General features: G+C 38.8%; 1 protein-coding gene across 1 annotated transcript in view; it reads left to right on the top strand.

Moving 5' to 3' along the window:
- Positions 1 to 18738, top strand: part of Fur1 (Furin-like protease 1) — a gene marked incomplete at its 5' end in the record, with an annotated part of 42790 nt that extends 24052 nt beyond the window's left edge. The window contains 7 exons of the mRNA XM_028317377.1: positions 376 to 599; positions 4529 to 4668; positions 7565 to 7683; positions 8094 to 8552; positions 9279 to 9502; positions 11109 to 11220; positions 16824 to 18738. Of these exons, the coding sequence (XP_028173178.1) occupies positions 376 to 599; positions 4529 to 4668; positions 7565 to 7683; positions 8094 to 8552; positions 9279 to 9502; positions 11109 to 11220; positions 16824 to 17473 (1928 nt within the window). The remainder of the gene's footprint in view (positions 1 to 375; positions 600 to 4528; positions 4669 to 7564; positions 7684 to 8093; positions 8553 to 9278; positions 9503 to 11108; positions 11221 to 16823) is intronic.
- Positions 18739 to 20303: the final 1565 nt, after the last annotated feature.

The raw sequence follows: 20303 nt of genomic DNA, 5'->3' as shown, positions 1-20303 counted from the left end.
AATGCATAAAATTTTCACCCGTTAAAATATTTAACAGCTAATCAACTTCATAATTTTATTGCCGCAGATAATTGAATTTAATAACTTACGAGTAAAATTGCCATATTACAGTGATTGGCAGACGACTGAATCCACGTCCATCAAAGGAAAAGGTCTTTTGAGTAGATTTAATAATATTCTGTATTTTATACGGTTTCTGAACTTTTAAGTAATTAGGTAATTAATTTCCATTTATTTATTCGCTACGTAGGTATTTACTGACGCAATTTTTAAATCCCTTTGAAGAATTTTGCATTCAGTATACATTTTAAATCTGCTCGTTTGCCATAAAAAAAACATTCAGCCGCCATGTTTGAAATGTTTTTTTTTTTTCAGTGGTGCGGACCGCGCGACCCGAGCGTTTGAGCCTTGGCGGCGAGTGGAGAGTGAATGGTGTAGGTCGCAACGTGTCGCATTCCTTCGGCTACGGTCTACTGGACGCGGCGGGGATGGTGCGGCTGGCGAGGACTTGGAGGACCGTGCCGCCTCAGAGGAGGTGCGAGCTGGCAGCGCCGCGGACGCAGAGGACGATACCGCCGAGGTCTTCCATCACTTTGCAGGTTTGTTTTTTTATTTTAAAGATTTTTGACAGGCAGGTTGGTGCCTTTTTGATTTTCGTAGCTATTCGATATCCCTTTCGCTGGATAACGGGTTAAATATTTCTGCTGAATGTGCTCTTCTATACATACGGTGAACGAGATAGCGTTTGAGCCTTGACGGCGAGTCAACGGCGTAGGTCGCAACGTGTCGCATTCCTTCGGCTACGGTCTACTGGACGCGGCGGGGATGGTGCGGCTGGCGAGGACTTGGAGGACCGTGCCGCCTCAGAGGAGGTGCGAGCTGGCAGCGCCGCGGACGCAGAGGACGATACCGCCGAGGTCTTCCATCACTTTGCAGGTTTGTTTTTTTTTATTACGGTGAACAAGATGGCGGCGAGTGGCGGGACAACGGCTTAGGCCGCAAAGCGTCACATTCTTTTGGCTATGGTCTAGTGTCGCATTCACAGTTGACTATACCACCGAGGTCTTCCATCACTTTGCAGGTTTGTTTATTTTTTAATACGGTAAACGAGATAGCATTTGTGCCTTGGCGGGGAGTCAACGGCGTAGGCCGCAACGTGTCGCATTCCTTCGGCTACGGTCTACTGGACGCGGCGGGGATGGTGCGGCTGGCGAGGACTTGGAGGACCGTGCCGCCTCAGAGGAGGTGCGAGCTAGCAGCGCCGCGGACGCAGAGGACGATACCGCCGAGGTCTTCCATCACTTTGCAGGTTTGTTTTTTTTATTTTAAAGATTTTTGACAGGCAGGTTGGTGCCTTTTTGATTTTCGTAGCTATTCGATATCCCTTTCGCTGGATAATGGGTTAAATAGTGCTCTTCTATACGGTGAACGAGATAGCGTTTGAGCCTTGACGGCGAGTCAACGGCGTAGGTCGCAACATGTCGCATTCCTTCGGCTACGGTCTACTGGACGCGGCGGGGATGGTGCGGCTGGCGAGGACTTGGAGGACCGTGCCGCCTCAGAGGAGGTGCGAGCTGGCAGCGCCGCGGACGCAGAGGACGATACCGCCGAGGTCTTCCATCACTTTGCAGGTTTGTTTTTTTATTTTAAAGATTTTTGACAGGCAGGTTGGTGCCTTTTTGAATTTCGTAGCTTTTCGATATCCCTTTCGCTGGATAACGGGTTAAATAGTTCTGCTGAATGTGCTCTTCTATACGGTAAACGAGATAGCGTTTGAGCCTTGGCGGCGAGTCAACGGCGTAGGTCGCAACGTGTCGCATTCCTTCGGCTACGGTCTACTGGACGCGGCGGGGATGGTGCGGCTGGCGAGGACTTGGAGGACCGTGCCGCCTCAGAGGAGGTGCGAGCTGGCAGCGCCGCGGACGCAGAGGACGATACCGCCGAGGTCTTCCATCACTTTGCAGGTTTGATTTTTATTTTAAAGATTTTTGACAGGCAGGTTGGTGCCTTTTTGATTTTCGTAGCTTTTCGATATCCCTTTCGCTGGATAACGGGTTAAATAGTTCCGCTAATGACGTGAGCACGTGGAGAGCTCCAATACGGTGAACGAGATAGTGCTTGAGCCTTGGCGGGGAGTCAACGGCGTAGGTCGCAACGTGTCGCATTCCTTCGGCTACGGTCTACTGGACGCGGCGGGGATGGTGCGGCTGGCGAGGACTTGGAGGACCGTGCCGCCTCAGAGGAGGTGCGAGCTGGCAGCGCCGCGGACGCAGAGGACGATACCGCCGAGGTCTTCCATCACTTTGCAGGTTTGTTTTTTTATTTCAAAGATTTTGACATGCAGGTTGGTGCCTTTTTGAATTTCGTAGATTTTCGATATCCCTTTCGCTGGATAACGGGTTAAATAGTTCTGCTGAATGTGCTCTTCTATACGGTGAACGAGATAGCGTTTGAGCCTTGGCGGCGAGTCAACGGCGTAGGCCCCAACGTGTCGCATTCCTTCGGCTACGGCTAGTGTCGCATTCCTTCGGCTACAGTGGACTATACCACCGAGGTCTTCCATCACTTTCCGCCTCAGAGGAGGTGCGAGCTGGCAGCGCCGCGGACGCAGAGAACGATACCGCCGAGGTCTTCCATCACTTTGCAGGTTTGTTTTTTTATTTCAAAGATTTTTGACAGGCAGGTTGGTGCCTTTTTGAATTTCGAAGCTTTTCGATATCCCTTTCGCTGGATAACTGGTTAAATAGTTCTGCTGAATGTGCTCTTCTATACGGTGAACGAGATAGCGTTTGAGCCTTGACGGCGAGTCAACGGCGTAGGCCCCAACGTGTCGCATTCCTTCGGCTACAGTTGACTATACCACCGAGGTCTTCCATCACTTTGCAGGTTTGTTTGTTTTTTAATACGGTGAACGAGATAGCATTTGTGCCTTGGCGGGGAGTCAACGGCGTAGGTCGCAATGTATCGCATTCCTTCGGCTACGGTCTACTGGACGCGGCGGGGATGGTGCGGCTGGCGAGGACTTGGAGGACCGTGCCGCCTCAGAGGAGGTGCGAGCTGGCAGCGCCGCGGACGCAGAGGACGATACCGCCGAGGTCTTCCATCACTTTGCAGGTTTGTTTTTTTTATTTTAAAGATTTTTGACAGGCAGGTTGGTGCCTTTTTGATTTTCGTAGCTATTCGATAGCCCTTTCGCTGGATAACGGGTTAAATATTTCTGCTGAATGTGCTCTTCTATACATACGGTGAACGAGATAGCGTTTGAGCCTTGACGGCGAGTCAACGGCGTAGGTCGCAACGTGTCGCATTCCTTCGGCTACGGTCTAGTGTCGCATTCCTTCGGCTACAGTTGACTATACCACCGAGGTCTTCCATCACTTTCCGCCTCAGAGGAGGTGCGAGCTGGCAGCGCCGCGGACGCAGAGGACTATACCGCCGAGGTCTTCCATCACTTTGCAGGTTTGTTTTTTTATTTCAAAGATTTTGACATGCAGGTTGGTGCATTTTTGAATTTCGTAGCTTTTCGATATCGGTGTTAACTCGTTGCGTATAATGTGCTCTTCCAAACGGTGAACAAGATAGCGTTTGTGTCTAAGCGACGAGTGGCGAGTTAACGGCGTAAGCCGCAATGTGTCACATTCTGTTGCTGGTTTGTTTTTTAAATTGCGTAGATTTTTTTATATGCAGGTTTGTGATAAAAAATGGAATGAACATTTCATTCATGAGTAACATGGGAAGCAACGAAAACCGTATTTATTTATTTGTATACAAACAGTCTAGCCTTGATCTTAGAGAAAAAGTGTATTGTGTTTTATGTCATGGGAACAACAATTTATTGTAAGGATAAGACGTGTATTTACCTACTTACAGCTGTTTCCTCAATCTCTACAATATTATTATTAGCTTAGGCAAGTGCGTAAACATTTGGGCAACATTCGTTTTCTTTGGGCACTTATCCGCCTTCCCGGGCTAATTTATTTTGGAGCGCACGTTATATGTAATTACGCCATCTATTCGCCAGCAAGAAAAATAAACATGTGTCCACGTTTGTTCCGTTCAACACATGTTTGATGTTTCCTCAAATGGTACGTTATTTTCCTCTAAATAAACATTCACCTTTATTTTAATGAGGTAATGTGATTCAATTTTCCGACAATTTGTATTTGGTAAACAAATAACAACCAATTTCAAGTTAAACTGCCTTATAATTTACGCTTCTGATAATAACCCTAATTTCCAACAACAACTTAGACAAAACGAGAATGAAAATGATAATAACAGGCCTGACAGGCCTCCCCCGACGATCTGGTGAAGGTCGCAGGTAGCACCTGGATAAGGGGAACGCAGGATCGGTTGTTAAGGAAATAAAAAGCTGGGTACGCCGAGTCTACTTCTTCGGGACAATAACTGGGCTTGTACTGAAAAAAAGCAGCACCAAATTCATTCACCTATTTTAGTTTTTTAAGGCCATACAACAATAATGATTGAAGTTTACGAACGCATCTCTAACTCTATTTTTCTTCTACAGTTGGACGTAAACGCGTGTCCCGGGGTGAACTACATAGAACATGTCCAGGCGAGGGTGACACTATCGGCCGCGCGGCGGGGAGACGTCCGCATCACGCTCATGTCTCCCGCTGGAACCAAGGTCACCCTACTGGCACCCAGGTAACTAACATAATGACGCTAAACGGTCAATCAAACTATACATGTAAGCATTGTAAACCAAATAGCTTTCCGTTGACTGTAAAAAAGTTGCTTTGAAGTCACTGAATAATTAAATAATAATATGGTCAAGATGCTAAACGTGTCAAATTCTAACTTCTTTACAAAACTCTAAATATATTAAGGCTGAGTTGCACCACATGACTTTGACCGTAACTTTGGCGATAACCGGTGGTTTTTGTATGGAGGTTGACAGACTTTTGTCGTTTGTTAAAGTTAAAGTAAGATTGTGCAACCCAGCCTTAGTTGCTCATTGATTGGTTCCGTCAACTATCTAACTATCTAATGTCTGTAGTGAACGCAGACTAAGTTCATGTATTATGTTACTCCACACATACGCCGGTCACGTATCCTCGCAAGGTTTCATTCACTCGCGAAGACAGCAGACGTCTACACCGCTTCATGTCACCTGCCAACGAAAACGAAACGAACGTTCTTACAAAGGCGGAGCTAGAGCTCAGAGCAGGTGAAACTGATTTTGGTTGATAATGAGCCAAATTCAAACGACATGGGGATTGTCTTCACCCCTTTACTGATTGCTCTCGACATCTTGATAGCATATACGAAGCTATTTGCTTATGTAGGTAGGTACTGGGCTTATTATACGGATGGTATGTAGAGAAAACATGGTAAAAAAGTTACATTAATGCAAAAAGCATTCTTCGCCTGTCTACCATTGGGTCAGGCATGCAGAGCTATGAGTGCGGTCAAGGTAGCTGCAGACTCCGCTATATTTTGGATTTAATGTTTTCCAATTATCTCTATTAGCCGCAATCAGGTGACATAAATTGACTTACTAAATAATAATATGTTCCATTAGTGACAAATAACTTAGTTTATCAAGTTAACGGCAGCTCCTTTATTTGTCCATTATTTTTTCGTTTATGTATTCCGAGCCACGTGTTGCGAGTCACGTTCAGGCTTGTCACTGTCACCCGCGCGGTGGGAATATGCCCCCACTCGTCACTAGTAAACACTGCAGATGTTACTTTCATTTGTTTTGTTTGTGAAGGTCAGAACTGCTTGGAATTTATTGGTATTCACCTTTTAACTTAATTAATTGATTAATTTTGTAACGTTGGTTCCTCGTGCTCCGTCTGACAAAACGGCGTAGACAAAGACTACAAGGAAGAAAATAGGGATTCTTTCTGCATCTATCTTCTCTTATAACTTAAGGATAAGAGCAGGAAGATAGACGATGCCTTTAAGAAGCTTTTATAGACGCCAGCTCCATCTAAACATACAGTCAGGTGAAATCGAGGTTAAATGCACTCAAATAAGGCCTAAATAAAATAAATATACGGATTTATCTGAAAGGTATAGACGAGTATGTTTGCAAATTTGTAATGTATACACATTCTGTGTGCTCAATTTTATTAAAATCAACAAAAAGTATCGAAATCAAATATTTGCTTCCTCAAAAAAGGTTATGTGCTTAAACAGAGCAGCGGTAAAACTCAATGCTAGTACAATAGAAAAACGAAACACAAGATAATTCTGGCTCACAATGGCTGGCTATAGAAATTGGAACAATGTGCGACTGTGGCGTGAACTCTCCCAGTGCATAATTACTAAACTTTACTGTTCGGGACTCAGCAACTCTTATTAAAGCAAGATGCAAGTCGGAGTTGGGACTTCAGTTAATTATTCATTTACGTGTGTGATCAATCAAACTTGGAGTTTGACATTAATGTGTTGCCATTATCCGCATCATTTACCCTGTTTCCTGTTCTTTAAGTAACTTAACGTTAATTACTCCTTTTAGTAGGTAGGTACATCCACGGATATTTATGGGTATAAATTCAGTCAATTGCCGCCAACGCTCCTAGACAAAGTAATATAAGTGACAATATTAATTCGAAATCGCTTTGCACCAGCTTATGCGATCTCGAAATACAATGTTACGAATGTCACTTTATCTAAAGCCTTGTTCGCACTAGTCGAGTTACGCATTTAGTAACTAAAATACTCTCCTATTTTAGTCCGCCAAAAAACCGTTCAAGTACAGTTTACAAGTGATAAATATACGTATTTTGTAGGTGACAAACGGCCTGACATATCTGACTATTCATAACTTGTTCCTACTTCACCTAAACCAAAACTAAATCATAGATTTCATCCTACCCATTACGCATCAGGCTCATATGGCTTAATTTTGACGTTACTTCGACCCGCAAATATGCTTCATGATTTAACCGCGGTTGTGTGCAAAACTAAAGTACTTTGGGCCAAGCAAACTTTGCCCCAACCCGCATATTTCAATTAGGTCCCGCGTAGATCATGCCAGCAGTTGACCTAAAACACAAATGTACCCCGCTAGTTTACTGTACAAACATTTTAAAGTTATATTAGTCTGAGTGGACGTGGTGAAAAGCTAAATCGATATTAATCAACTTAATTAGGTGGTGGTATCGCTGGGTACGATCCTTTTGGAAACATTTTATTTTAGTATTTTTTACTTACAGTGTAGGTAAACATTTGCTGGTAATGATTTAGCAAGCGAAAAGACATGGGTTCGATTCCCGTCTTAGGCAGTTCGATTTTTTCAAGATTTAAATTAAAAACATGGTATACTTACTTGAATGTTTAGTATAATTTCTAAGCATGACATAGCGTGGCTTCGTGTGATGGTGATCAAATAATTTTATAAACTAGCTTATGCCTGTGACTTTGTCCTTGTAATTAAGTTGACAAAAATGTCTAGGTGAAGCGCGTTTAAGCTCTTTTGTATTGAGACGTGTAAAAGTGCTTTTTAAAAGCATAATGGAAAATATATTACATACTTGTAATTGGTGATGTCAACAACCCTATTTGTATGAATGTAAATAATTTCCCCCAGGGCTCACGATTCTTCCCACTCCGGGTTCAACTCTTGGCCATTCATGTCGGTGCATATGTGGGGAGAGTCGCCTTTAGGAGTGTGGCAACTGGAAGTCTCCAATGAAGGTCGTTATATTGGTGAGTGGTATCTTATTTATGTCGAGTGACCCTAAAATGTTACTAACAAACTTGTTGAAATCAATTAGCTGTAATATAATATTAATAATACTATACTTTTCAAAACTTGTACTGCTTTCAAGGACGAGTTTTAAATAGTAGTTACTATACAAATAAATCTCAAGACTGCCGAAATTACTCTTGTCTATTAATTAAAGATTTTAATTAATTTATATTACATTTCTGAGTTAATGAATACTCTAGTCACCTAATTTCAAATATTTTATTTAGGTTCCTTTGAATAAACCTAATTAGATTATGATTATGAATTTAAATTAATAATAATAGACATTACCTACTCATTGGAATTTCATAAATGTAAGATGAAAAAAGTAGGAGCAAAGTGTAAGACAATTATTTCAATATCATAGGTCGAGCGACATTGCAAGACTGGTCTTTAACGTTATACGGAACTAGCACGCCGGCTGCTAAAAACGATCCAATACCGTTCCGGAATCCGATTACGAGCCGGAACCGGAGCAACGCGACGCGGCCCGTGGTGGTGCAGTCGGGCCGCAAAAACAACCGGGGGAAGGCCGTCTCCATCGTCCCCACCTACACGGTCGGCTTAGTAAAGAGAAAGAAAAACAAAAACTCGAAAAATCCAAACAGAAACGCCCAAAAGTCGAAGCAGAGTCGGCCGGCCACGCGCTCCCCGATTGAAAGCACGACCAAAACTACAACGACTACGGCGGCTCCTGATCTGAGTTTGAACCTCCGGGGGGACATGTCAGACCCGTTGGCCGACGCCCGGGGCCGCAAGATGTCTAGCCTCTTCGATCAGTACCCGAAAATCCAGCGTATATACCCCGCACCACTCCAAGCCAACGGTACTTCGGAATGCATGTTTTGGAGGTCTACTCCGCAAAACGTTACGATATATCGACGCCATCCCGCTCAGACACTCCAGCATCTCAGTTTGGGTGAAAGAGACGAGAGAGTCGAATACATCGAAATAGTTTTCCGAAGTAAAGACCTCTGATTGGTAGTCGTCGTTTATTTGGCCGCTAGTTTGAGCCCGCACGTCAATTACCTTTGTTCCGGACGCCGCTCTTTGCATGTCGTGTTTGTGTTTTTAGCGAACTACATTTAATAGAAGTGTTCCGTTTCAATTGATTTTCGTTTTCAGTTGCAATTAACTTTCGTAGGCACTTTGATTACGTTTGCATTTTTATTTGTGCTTCGTTAAAGCTCTCTTTGTAACAAATTATGTTGTTGCGTGTTCTGTTAGTTGTAAAGTTCTTTAATTGGCTTCATAGAGTAAACCTTAAACTACACTGTGTATTAAATTTTAAATGAACACCTTAGCTTTCTTTTGTAAAGTTGATTCAATAAATCAGAAGTGGTTCAATCGAAGCAATTATGCTATTGCATTATTGAATTTTCCATGAAAAATACGCTTTTAATTTTATTTGCGTTTCCATTTAAATTGGACCACGCTATGCAGAAAATTGCCAATTAATATTTTTGCTCGAGTTAGTTGGCCGTTTTCGGCGCTGAAATGTTAGAGCGTTCTGTTTAAGGCCGATCAATAAAAGGTGTTTTTTTTCTCGCAGCGGGTCCGCTTTCGCAGTGGGAGCTAATATTCTACGGCACAGAGACGCCCCCACAGGAGTTTGATGCGTCGCCAGAGACGAACTTGCTTGGGGGCCAGCCGGGGGCCGGGGGGGCCGGAGGGGCCACCTCGTGGACGGGCCCCAGCGACCGGGAGTCCATCGAGGAAGTCCGCCAGAACGCCATCGAAGATGACTTGGCACTTGTCTGGCATGACTCCCATTCGGTGAGTGAAACTTCAATAATAAGACAATGGCTCTTGGAATGTTCGGGGAAAACCAATGTTGAACTTACTTGGAATTAGTCCAACTAAAAACTGGGCCAAAATTATCATATCATATAAGTAGTGCAAAGTCAGTATAGTAAAATTATTTTTTTGCGATTGCATTTAAATTATCGTTTAAGGATGTAAATAAAAAGATAGTAAAATATTCCACAACTGGACAATATATCTTCAAACCACCTTAGGGACCTTTAAAATAATGGATTCAAAATTTCCGACGCTCCCCAGCCTTTTTCACTTTTATTTGGTAAAAAAACAAACAGCATGTCAACCCTCCCCCTTGGGTACAAGCCACGTTATTGAATACTTGAAAGGGGTCCTACTTATACGGTGAAGCCATTTTATCGAAAAACAATATGTATTTTAGATTATTTTTTTGTTGGAAAATGCGAAACCACACATGTACAAGATTAATGATATTGGCTTATAGCATTTACCAGTTTTTAATAGTTGTTGTAGTTCTTTTATTACTATTTACATTATATATTAATTTGTATAACGTCCTCTTCAAAGGGCATTCATTAATAAAACCGAATGGGGTTGACTGTTCAGAATAAATGATCTCTCTTTATTTCGCATGAACTAAACAAAAGCTATGAATTTAAATGCGGAACAATTTATGAACTGGGTGACCAAATCTAATCTTGTCGAATTGCCCGAACAGAGAACATAGTAGGTCACAGATGAATAATATCAGGGATTACCAGCTGTGACACTTCTCCGTTGTGGATAGCTCATCCTGGTACGATACATATCACTCGACAATTCACACGAACTGAGACCCTCGTCAGGCTACCATCAATCAAAGATAAGCAAACTTTTTTCATCATTTCAGGCTATTTTACTTTTTAATATCCTATCATTATGCCGCCTTGAAACAAAATTAGAATTTCCCCAAAATAATGTTTTTGTTTTCACTCAATCAGATATTTCAATTTTGCTGACCTTCAACGCGAAAAGAAGATAATAAATGTGGTACGAAAATTGAACTGTCTTTGATATTCCAAGTAGCTAAAATTGTTGAACTAATCTTAGCTGAGCACTTGATTAGTTCTAAGAATATGTTTTATAATCTTATTAAGTACGTAATTTGATAATAAATTTACTTATGTATTTTTTCTCTTACTTAACTTTGTTCATTTTGATTAGAAGTAGGTACCTACCTAATTGCCGTTACTTTAAAACTACTAAGCCTTTTCATTAGTAGGTATCTTTACAGTCTGTTGTACCTAATTAATTAATAATTAGATTAACTTTAAATTAATCTAATAACATTTTACAATCTGAATCAAATACCTAGTTTCACAGCTTTCAGAAATTACTTAAATGTTGAATACAATATTCACCTAAGAAATATTATATTTATTTGAATTTAAAAAGAATATAATACCATCATCAAGGCAATTATTTTCGTTTAACTGTTGCTTCAAGTCAAACCCTTGTACTTAGAATGTATGTAAATATCTACAGACCCTACTCGTCAGATAGGTACCTACCCATATAAATTAAACTTTATACCGTCCCCGTTAAAAACCATAATCCGTTATAGATCCGCGAGGAGAACTCCGCGTCATCAGCGGCCAACATTGGCGTGACGGGCCAACAGTACGCAGGCAACGGCTGCGCGACGCACGCGCTTGCTGCGCCGCACCACTGCCTAGGTTTGTGCCTCATCCTCCTAATCCTCTCCCTGCCCCTCCCCTGGGGCCAAACAGCCCCCAAACGACCCCATAGGTTAAGAAGCGACTGTGCACTAACTGCTAGCTTAAGTTTAGAAGTAAGCGCTCCAGATGCGACCAGCTCGAGACCGCCGAGGGCACCCTGCTTACCGGCCTAGTACTCCCGTAGATATAGCAAGCGGCAACACTATAACAGCCAAAGTCTAGCAGAAAAACTGTAACTGTCAGACAAATTTTACATGTGTTCATTGAATATGAAACTTAAACGAATGCGTTAGGCATTATCGAACCGTTTTATATGTTTCTGCAATTTATATTTTAATTTAGCGCTATCAACTCAATTGTAGCAACCGTAGGCTCGATTTATTGATCCTGTTAAGCAGAAATACGTTCTTTGTAAATAACATAAAGCTTTATTTATCGCACAATTAGAGAAGCTGTAACATTAACTGTTTGATTTGCGCAAGGCCGATCAAACAATACGGATATTTCCCACTGACCTACATTAAGTGCCGAAAGGGGATGTTTTTCCTGTTTATTTCCTGATCACAATAATTAACTCTCCTCTGAGGCTTCAGGAAAGTAGGTTGGACGCTCAAAGGAGTAAAATTGATGAACTAACCTAATTAGCTTCCAGAAATAATTTGTTTCTGAAATCTATATTCATTGTTTTGTGTTTTACTTAACTTTTAGTTACTGCTTGCAAAACAGCGGCTTGCGAACTACATTTTACCTACAACGAAAACAGTATGGTAAACTAAACAGCTCACTACAAATATCTATTTATTCCTCAACCAAAACTGGGTTACGAGTATTTTGACACAATAGCTTTTTCTACATAGAAAAGTTCCGCCATGAACGTCGATGAAAGGAGATATTGTAATCACACTGAGTCAGCATTTTTGCACGTATCATCCCTCGCGTTGCCATATGGCCTCAATCATTATGGGACAAGACCCTCTTAATAAATCCGACCCGCCCTTAAGGTCCCATTTCCCGTACTGCGGCTGATCGGACCGAATATGGGTCCAATAGAAGCCCTACATCGCACTTGCAGACTTCCCGAACTGCGAACCCAATATCTTGGAAAGTGATTAGTACTTCTTATGCTGTTAGCAGCTCCGGATAAAGAAGGAAAAACATTTACTTCCTAGTTTTCTTTCCTCAAATTAGGTGTAGTTTACTGTCATTGGGCACTAAAATTACTGTAAAGTAAAAGTGGGTCATTATTACTGGAATTCTGTGCATAAATTATATTATAGGTTCTTTTAGAACCAGAAATGAGCTCGTTAAACCTTTCCGCTCCTGAAGTAGATTATTAAGCAACTATTCAGCGATTAGTCGAAGTGCTATCGATAAATGAGATGCAGATTAATCTTGAAGAGGCAAATGCGACAAAAATAATGCTCAAAAGATCGACTGAGCGACTAATACCACTGCCAACACAATTCGTGCATAATACTCAGTGCAATAATACTTGTAGGCTGGCTTTTTCTGCCATACTTACATCTTTTTTATAATAAAAATGTAAATATCTGTACTGATAGTGATAATAAATAGTGTTGCCGCTTAACTATTTGCCGCGACGAAGCGGCGTGTGATTTTAGTTAAAATTTACCAAGTTAAAAATAAGTACAAGCTGTTAACGATATACTATTTTTTATTTTATATCATGTCTATTTTATTAGCTGCTGTCCCATCACAACGGTGTTTGTATTATTAGTTAGGATATTAATTAATCTGATGGCAACTCAATCTAACTGCGTACTTAAGTTAGAAAACAAGGAATCGACGCTTTGTGTTTTTTTTTATAATAATGTGTGCGATTTTAGAAATATGAAACTATCGCGGGAAAATTCTAATTCATACAATATTTCCGCTGAATAATGAATTGAACTATTAGGTTTTAAATAAACTGCTGTTGTTATATTCGGTGTACTTAATATGAGTATTGTTGCGTTCACATAAAAGGTTTTGCTGACCCAAATTTTAAAGTTGTTAATGGAAAACAAGTACGTACGCGTGTCGAATATCGTCAATAAAGTAACAAAACTAATTTTATTTTCCCTGTTTCACGGGTAAAGTGCACTCGGCACGAACTTACCCGACCCTCGGCTCAAAGCTCCCTTTGCCGTAAGACCTCGGCTTAATTTCGGCCCCTCTTATTTTTAGATTGGACAAATATGAAGAAAAATTACTGGGGTATTTTGAGAGAATATTTATTTCTCTTCTCTATTATTTGGTAAAACCTTTTTGTGTGAAATAACCGAGCCGTGGGCAGAATTATTCATAGTTTTAATAAACCATTAGACGAAAATATATTTCTGACCCTATTACTTACTTAATGGGATAAAAAAATGTCAGAAAATTAAAGTTAACATAAAAGTTTAATATAACATTGCAGCTACCAGCAGCTTGTTTAGGTTAAAATCGCACACACAAAATAAAACACTAAATTGAATTCATTAATTTGAAAAATATTAATGAGCAGTGTCGAGGAGCAAATAAAAAGTGCAATTACATAAAATATTGATAAATTTACGATTTCAAACGTCCATTTTGATCGTCGAGTAATTGCATCTTAAGGCTGTGTTCATGCACAAGCGGAGAATAGAGCGGATTACTAAGTAACGCGTAGAACTGAGTGAACTGCCTCTGGTAAAAACGACAGCACAACAGAACTGAACAAGCAAATACTGTGTCGTCTTATAATTGTAATAAGTGTGATTTTGCAACAAACAAAATTGGAGTCTGAATGTCGACGGTCTATTATGTCGCCTACGCATTATTTTACGCTCCAAAATACGCTTTTGCATGAACGCGCACTAATACGTAATGATGAGTGTGTGGGCATGCTTAGTGTTGTGTACATAAACAAAATAGACAATGTGTTTCTTGTACGTAATTAAATTTTTCATCTGAAACTTATTTACGGTACTTAATAATTAATTATTTTGTAACTAAATAATCAATTGTTTGTTCAAAAAGACCTATCATGCTTATTAAATTTCTTTAGTAATATAATTTTATCATTCTTAAATTATTAGAAGAAATCTTTTTTTTTACAAAAATATGAAAATCATTTCGTTTGTGGAGACACTTATCTTTTTATTTTCACAATCGAGTTACTAGTCATTTTGCTAAATACTTAAATCAAACTAATAAATATTTTGATGAGTTTTTATACATATTGAATACATAGGTCTTTTTGAAAGCAGCTATTTTGCAGTTACATTTTATTTATCAATTTTACACACGTTATGATAAACTACTTAGGTATACTTACAATATTTATTGCAGCTGTTAACTGAATACACATTGTCACCATTATTTCCTTCATAAATAAATACCAAATGTTAGAGCATTTACATGATTCAATTGTTTTATAAGTTTATTTATAAATGGTTTTTATTAATATTTAGATAGATCAATGTTTTCATTTTTATTAGATACGACTTTGGCGATTAATTTCATGACGTAAAAGTTCCTATGACGACTTAGTTGTTAGAATGGGAATATAATCGTATGTATGAAGAGTCGCCATAGCGTAGCATTAAATGTTATAATTACATAATACATATCTGTTACAATAAGTTCCATGTTCGCATGTTAAATTATTATTCTTAATCTACAACAGTTTTTTCATCTTACGGTGGTATTTGTGACAGTCATACAGATTCGTGTTATTTTAGTTAGGAATCGTTTGCAGAACTCTACTTATTAAAAAATGTAATAAAAGATTGTTTACGATTTAACAAGAAGGTACTTAAATAACAAGTAAAACATTATCCTGTTTTCTGTCTATCAAACTTTATTGTCACTAGTGCTCAGAGAAATTGACAACCTTAAATAAAGTTTTTTTTCCGAAAATGAATGGTATCTTTTATATTTACTTGTTCAAATCAATTATTTTTTTTTTACGAAAAATGCGGATAACATTTATTTCTCATTCTCCTTTTAAAATGTTGACTGTCACAGAAACCATATCGAAGTGATGAAACATAAAATAATGTAGTTCATGTGTTTGATGTAACGTGTAGATATTAAAATGCATATTGTGGTTGTGATCATAGCAAGGATTGCCAATCATCTAGCGTAAGTCAACTTAATTGATAACTGTATATAATAAGTAGCTATGATATCGATAAATTTGGAGACTTGTACAAATTGCTCATGAACCTGTAAATTGAAAATGACTGAACGATCATGATTTCTCATCGACTGGTAGTTAAAATGTAATCAGAAATAGTAATCGCCAAACAACTTGTAATAATGTAGGAAACTGATCATTAGGCATCGTCCCAACATATTTTAGGTCCCTCTCGTGTGATTTTAATGTAATGTATTTAACTATTGCTCGATGTAAAGCTGAGTGCATACTTTTGTAACGTGCAATGTATCGTGTAACGTTAAACGCGAAAACTGCGAGTGCGGGACGGCACTACGAACTCTCTAATGTACTTGGGCCAGCGCTGGCACTATCTTTTATTAGCGCCAGATCAAAGGCTAAAATGGAAGGAACAACTCGGACAATATTCCCGATTCATGCAGAACTTAGTCCAAACGTGTGTGACGTGTAATGTAATGTATCGTTTAACATAGAGCGAATTTTGCGTGTGGACAATCCTCGATACATAACATTACATGTTGCATATTTCTGGACTCTGCTTTGGGTACCGTCCACATTTTTGTGTAACATTTCATTATGTTTCATTACACGTTATACGAGTCTAGACCCGGCTTAAGAGATCATCAAAAACGCTCATTTTTATAACAATTTTGTTGTATAAATGTAAAATTGATCACCAATCGGCGTTAAGTAGCAATCCAATGAATTGTATTTAATAATGTAAATGTTGATGCATAATTTGTATATATTGAATCTAATGTGACGAAAATAATAAAAACAATCTTTTATTACAAAATGCTTACAGATTTTCATTTGGAACTGTGTAAATTTTGAGTCTTGTCTCTGATGTCAAATAGCAGTTAGTCACACAGCGTTTTGTATTATTATACTTACGACTATTTCGGTTTTGTTTGTTAAGTTCTTACATGATGTATTTATCATTGTTTTGTTTTTGCATGTTCGCTTGGCTTGATACGTGCTTGACTTGAATAACATATCGCCACTTACGCTTATCTCACACTAAACTCACTTTTTACTCACACTTGTCTCAGTTAACTGTCTAAATTTGTATCTCAATGCATTTTACTCGAACACATTCTTGGTATATGTTTATTATCTGATTTCATTTAATTTTGTGCACGTCCTCCCTTTGTGCATGTGAAATCTCACTAAAGTAGATTAGCGTGTTTATTTATTTATTGGTTGATTGATATTCATCGAGAACAAAATTATTTGAGATCAGTGACAAGATTCTGTGCTCCTGTCCCTCTCCTCATTACTTTCCGATCACTCCTCTGAACTGCGAACTGACTCCGTGTATCTTCGTGCGTCGCATTCGCATCATTGGTCGCTGGCAAGAGATCGCAACTGCATGGACGCTGGTAAACTGGGTGGTGGCAGACTGTCTCTCTTATACCTATGTAATTAAATGTCTTTGTTCTCTTTCTTTCACTAGAATGCGCCAAGGGTTTGCACTTGTACGACGGTCGATGCTACGAACGATGTCCAAGCGACACTTACGCCAGCGAGGTCCTAACCGAACGGAGTTCCAGAAGACATAACTTTACCGACCCTGAGGCCGGCGCTAAGGCTAAAGCGAAACGGCAGGGTCCAGACAACACACAGCCGACGGCATTAGAAGCTTTAGACATGGAGCCTAATTCTCCGAAAGTGCCGCGCATTTGTCTCCCCTGTCATTACACTTGCGCCGCCTGCTCGGGCCCCAACGACAGCCAATGTCTGTCGTGCCCGGGTGACGCGCAGCTTGTCAACCTAACGGACACCCAGCAAAAGTTATTCTGCTACCCTAACACACTTGTGCCACAAATAGAAAACGCCAACTGGCACTACAGACTCAACGTCGCTCTATCTGTCATCTTGTTCGCGGTCTCTTTCATAACATTGTACTTTTTGCTTGCCTATCTTCTCAAACAGTTTCGTTTCCTCTGCTGTGGCGGTAACTACAACTCTAACATCGACATAGCGTACAACAAGCTGGCTGTTTCTGAAAAAGATACGACAGCCCTCGAAATAGAAGATGAAATAAAGAAGGCTTTAGACGACTCCAGCTGTAGCGACTCTGACGATGACGATTTGAATTTATAGCAACTGGATTATAGCAACATTCCATCCAGAATTTTATGCATTGACCGACCAAGTAGATGTTAGTGATTAGAGTAGGTTGAGTTTTGTTAACAATGCAGGGCTCGTATATGTGATATTATAATTCGATTGTCACAATTTTTTATTACATTATTTGTATAGTAAGTAAAAGATTGACTGTTGAGAATGTACTCTGGAAATTAATTGGATTCGTACAAAATATTTTTCGGGTAGTGATGATTATTTTTAGCGTAGTTTTAAATTGTTCGTTAGTCCAAAGAGCTGAGCATCTGTGAATTCCTTAAATCGCTAAACTTTAATAACTTTCTATTTAAACTTCTTTCGTTGAACGCAAAATTCAAGTACATTCTTATTTTTGCTCTTAATTTTAATTTGATACTTATTTTTATATTTTTTTTTACTTCGTGACATTCCGTAATTTCTAATTTAGTGTAAGTTAAATATAGTTTAATAGTCATTCCGAGGGCCAGGAGCTATAAATAATAAATTCCTCGTTGATTTCGAGAAGGTCTCTAATCATAGTAATACTTTTAAAATAACATTGGAACAATTTGCAAGATTTTATAACATAATTAAATAAAAATTACGAAGGCGGTTGGCACAATAGACTTTAGCAATCTTGTACACAACATGTAACAAAAATTGAACTGTCTCAGGGATTTCGAACTATTCTGCTTTGCAATCAAAGCTGGGTTTCATATCACTAGGGATCTAGATAATTCTATGTCAATTGTAGTCAGCTTTATTTGTTTGCAAGATTGCGGAATTCTACTGTGGTCGACCGTCCATTAGTATTCCGAAGGTGTTCGTGTGGCCCTCATAGTGTCCAATTTTATTTACTTGAACAAAACAAGGTTTATAAAATGACTAGGTACTTTTGGATGACTGCCAATATAAGTTAATATCTCTTAAAATTCAACTTTGCTATTCGATATTATGTCTCATTCTTTATTAATTGTGTAGATATTAAAGTCCAAAATATTTTGACCCAAAGAGAATCATTTTAACGTTTAAAACTTGAAAACATCGAGATTACGAACATTTCTGAGTGAGCTAGATAGACGTATTAATAATTATTATGTAGAAATATCAAACTCAATATTCCATAGCATAATAAGTAAGTAAGCATAATATTACTTAAGTAAATTTGCTCAAGTTGCCATTTCAATGTTTGTATGTAGGTACAAGAGCCTTACAACTTTTGGATGTAAATATTTTGTATGTAAATAAATGAGTTCCTATTTTCATTGTGGTCTTTTATTTACCTTTAATAGTTAGGTACGATAAATTTTGACTTTTAATATTCGTTCCTACCTCAGCATAATAGTAACCAATTCCAGAATATATGTGATGCCAGGACAGAATTATGTAAAGTAAGTATGTACCAGTAAGTACTTGTGTAGTTAACTGCTTTAAACCCTAGTTAATTGAAAACTAACGAATAGAAAATATTTGTTAGCAAATACCTAAAGTGAGTAGTAGTTGTAGTGTTCAACAGAGGTAACTAAAGCCTTTTCCTGAACTAGAATTAGGTCCACTCTCTCGAATTCATTAAGAACTTAAATCTCATGGATTCAGCAGTTTGTAGCTGCTGCTGTAACAAATTGTTTTAATTTCCTGTGTAAAATAAAAGTTATATTAATTCTGGAGGGTATTATCACAGTATTACAGACAACGGCAGAGCCACTGGTGTCAGACATAATTCATACCTACATAAAACTTAGCACGTGCACAACTAATTTTCGTAAACAGCCCTATACCAGGTACTATGCAGGTACTTATAAAAACACTATGGAATCTTATGTACTTCAAATAGGTGCTATTTTGCGACAAAATTCTGTACTCTGATATGCTGTCGACTGTACTGTCTTAACGGTTAACATCTTAAAATGTAAAACACCACCTCCCAGAATCAAATTAGAAACTTCAACGTTTCCGTTTATAATTATTTTGCTTTAGCTACCCCAAAATTAACGTTTCCTAAAGCGAAGGTAACACTGTAATTTTATTTAAAGTACAGTCGACTACCTATATTTGAAAGAAAGAAAGAAGAAAGAGTTCCATCTGTATTTCATATCTCAGATCAGAACTAGACATGTATGTCTCAGGCCCTTAGTTCTGATATGACTTTCCAAACTCTACGGTCTAATACATAGACATAGAGTCAATCCTGTGTTTCGATACGAATCGAATTGTTAAGACCGATTTCAATCTACATACCTACTCTTGAGTGTAGAGTCAAAATCGTCGACATTTAACTCTACCAAACAATCGACATAAAAACAAAACCACGATCCTCCCATACTAATAGATTTTGTATAGAAATAACTTTATTTCCATAAAAATCATCGAGTACGAGTATGATGATTTTTAAGTCAATTAAAATTTAAAAAATATTACGTTATTTCGAGCCCATAATCTAGTGATGAATCTAGTTAATTATGTTTTAGTATACTGAATACTGACAAAAATAATTATATCACGCCTCGCATTATACTTCAGATGTGGGGTAGAGCTTCCTAATTTCATCCTCCGAGCATTATTAGGCAGAATATCTCAAAATAAATGCGTTCGAGTCGAACGATCAATAAAGCTAATGTATCGAGTAATATAAGCTCGGTACACGGATTTAAATTGCTGGAATAGTACCTAGACTCTAAAGTCTACTTACAGGCACCATTAAATAATATCATTGAACTTAAACATAATCGTTAATCATCACCAAAATGACGGAAAAAAATATATTTGTAGGCACAATTTTGTCAACTAGATTTTTGCGTCTGGCAGCAAATTATACCATAAAAACATAAAC

The sequence above is a fragment of the Ostrinia furnacalis genome, unplaced genomic scaffold (genome assembly GCF_004193835.3).
Source record: "Ostrinia furnacalis isolate ACB-3 unplaced genomic scaffold, ASM419383v2 OfSCF6199, whole genome shotgun sequence".
In the NCBI taxonomy this organism is placed as follows: Eukaryota; Metazoa; Arthropoda; class Insecta; order Lepidoptera; family Crambidae; genus Ostrinia; species Ostrinia furnacalis.
Note: the sequence above shows the minus strand (reverse complement) of the source record. Positions and strands in the feature narration are given on the sequence as shown.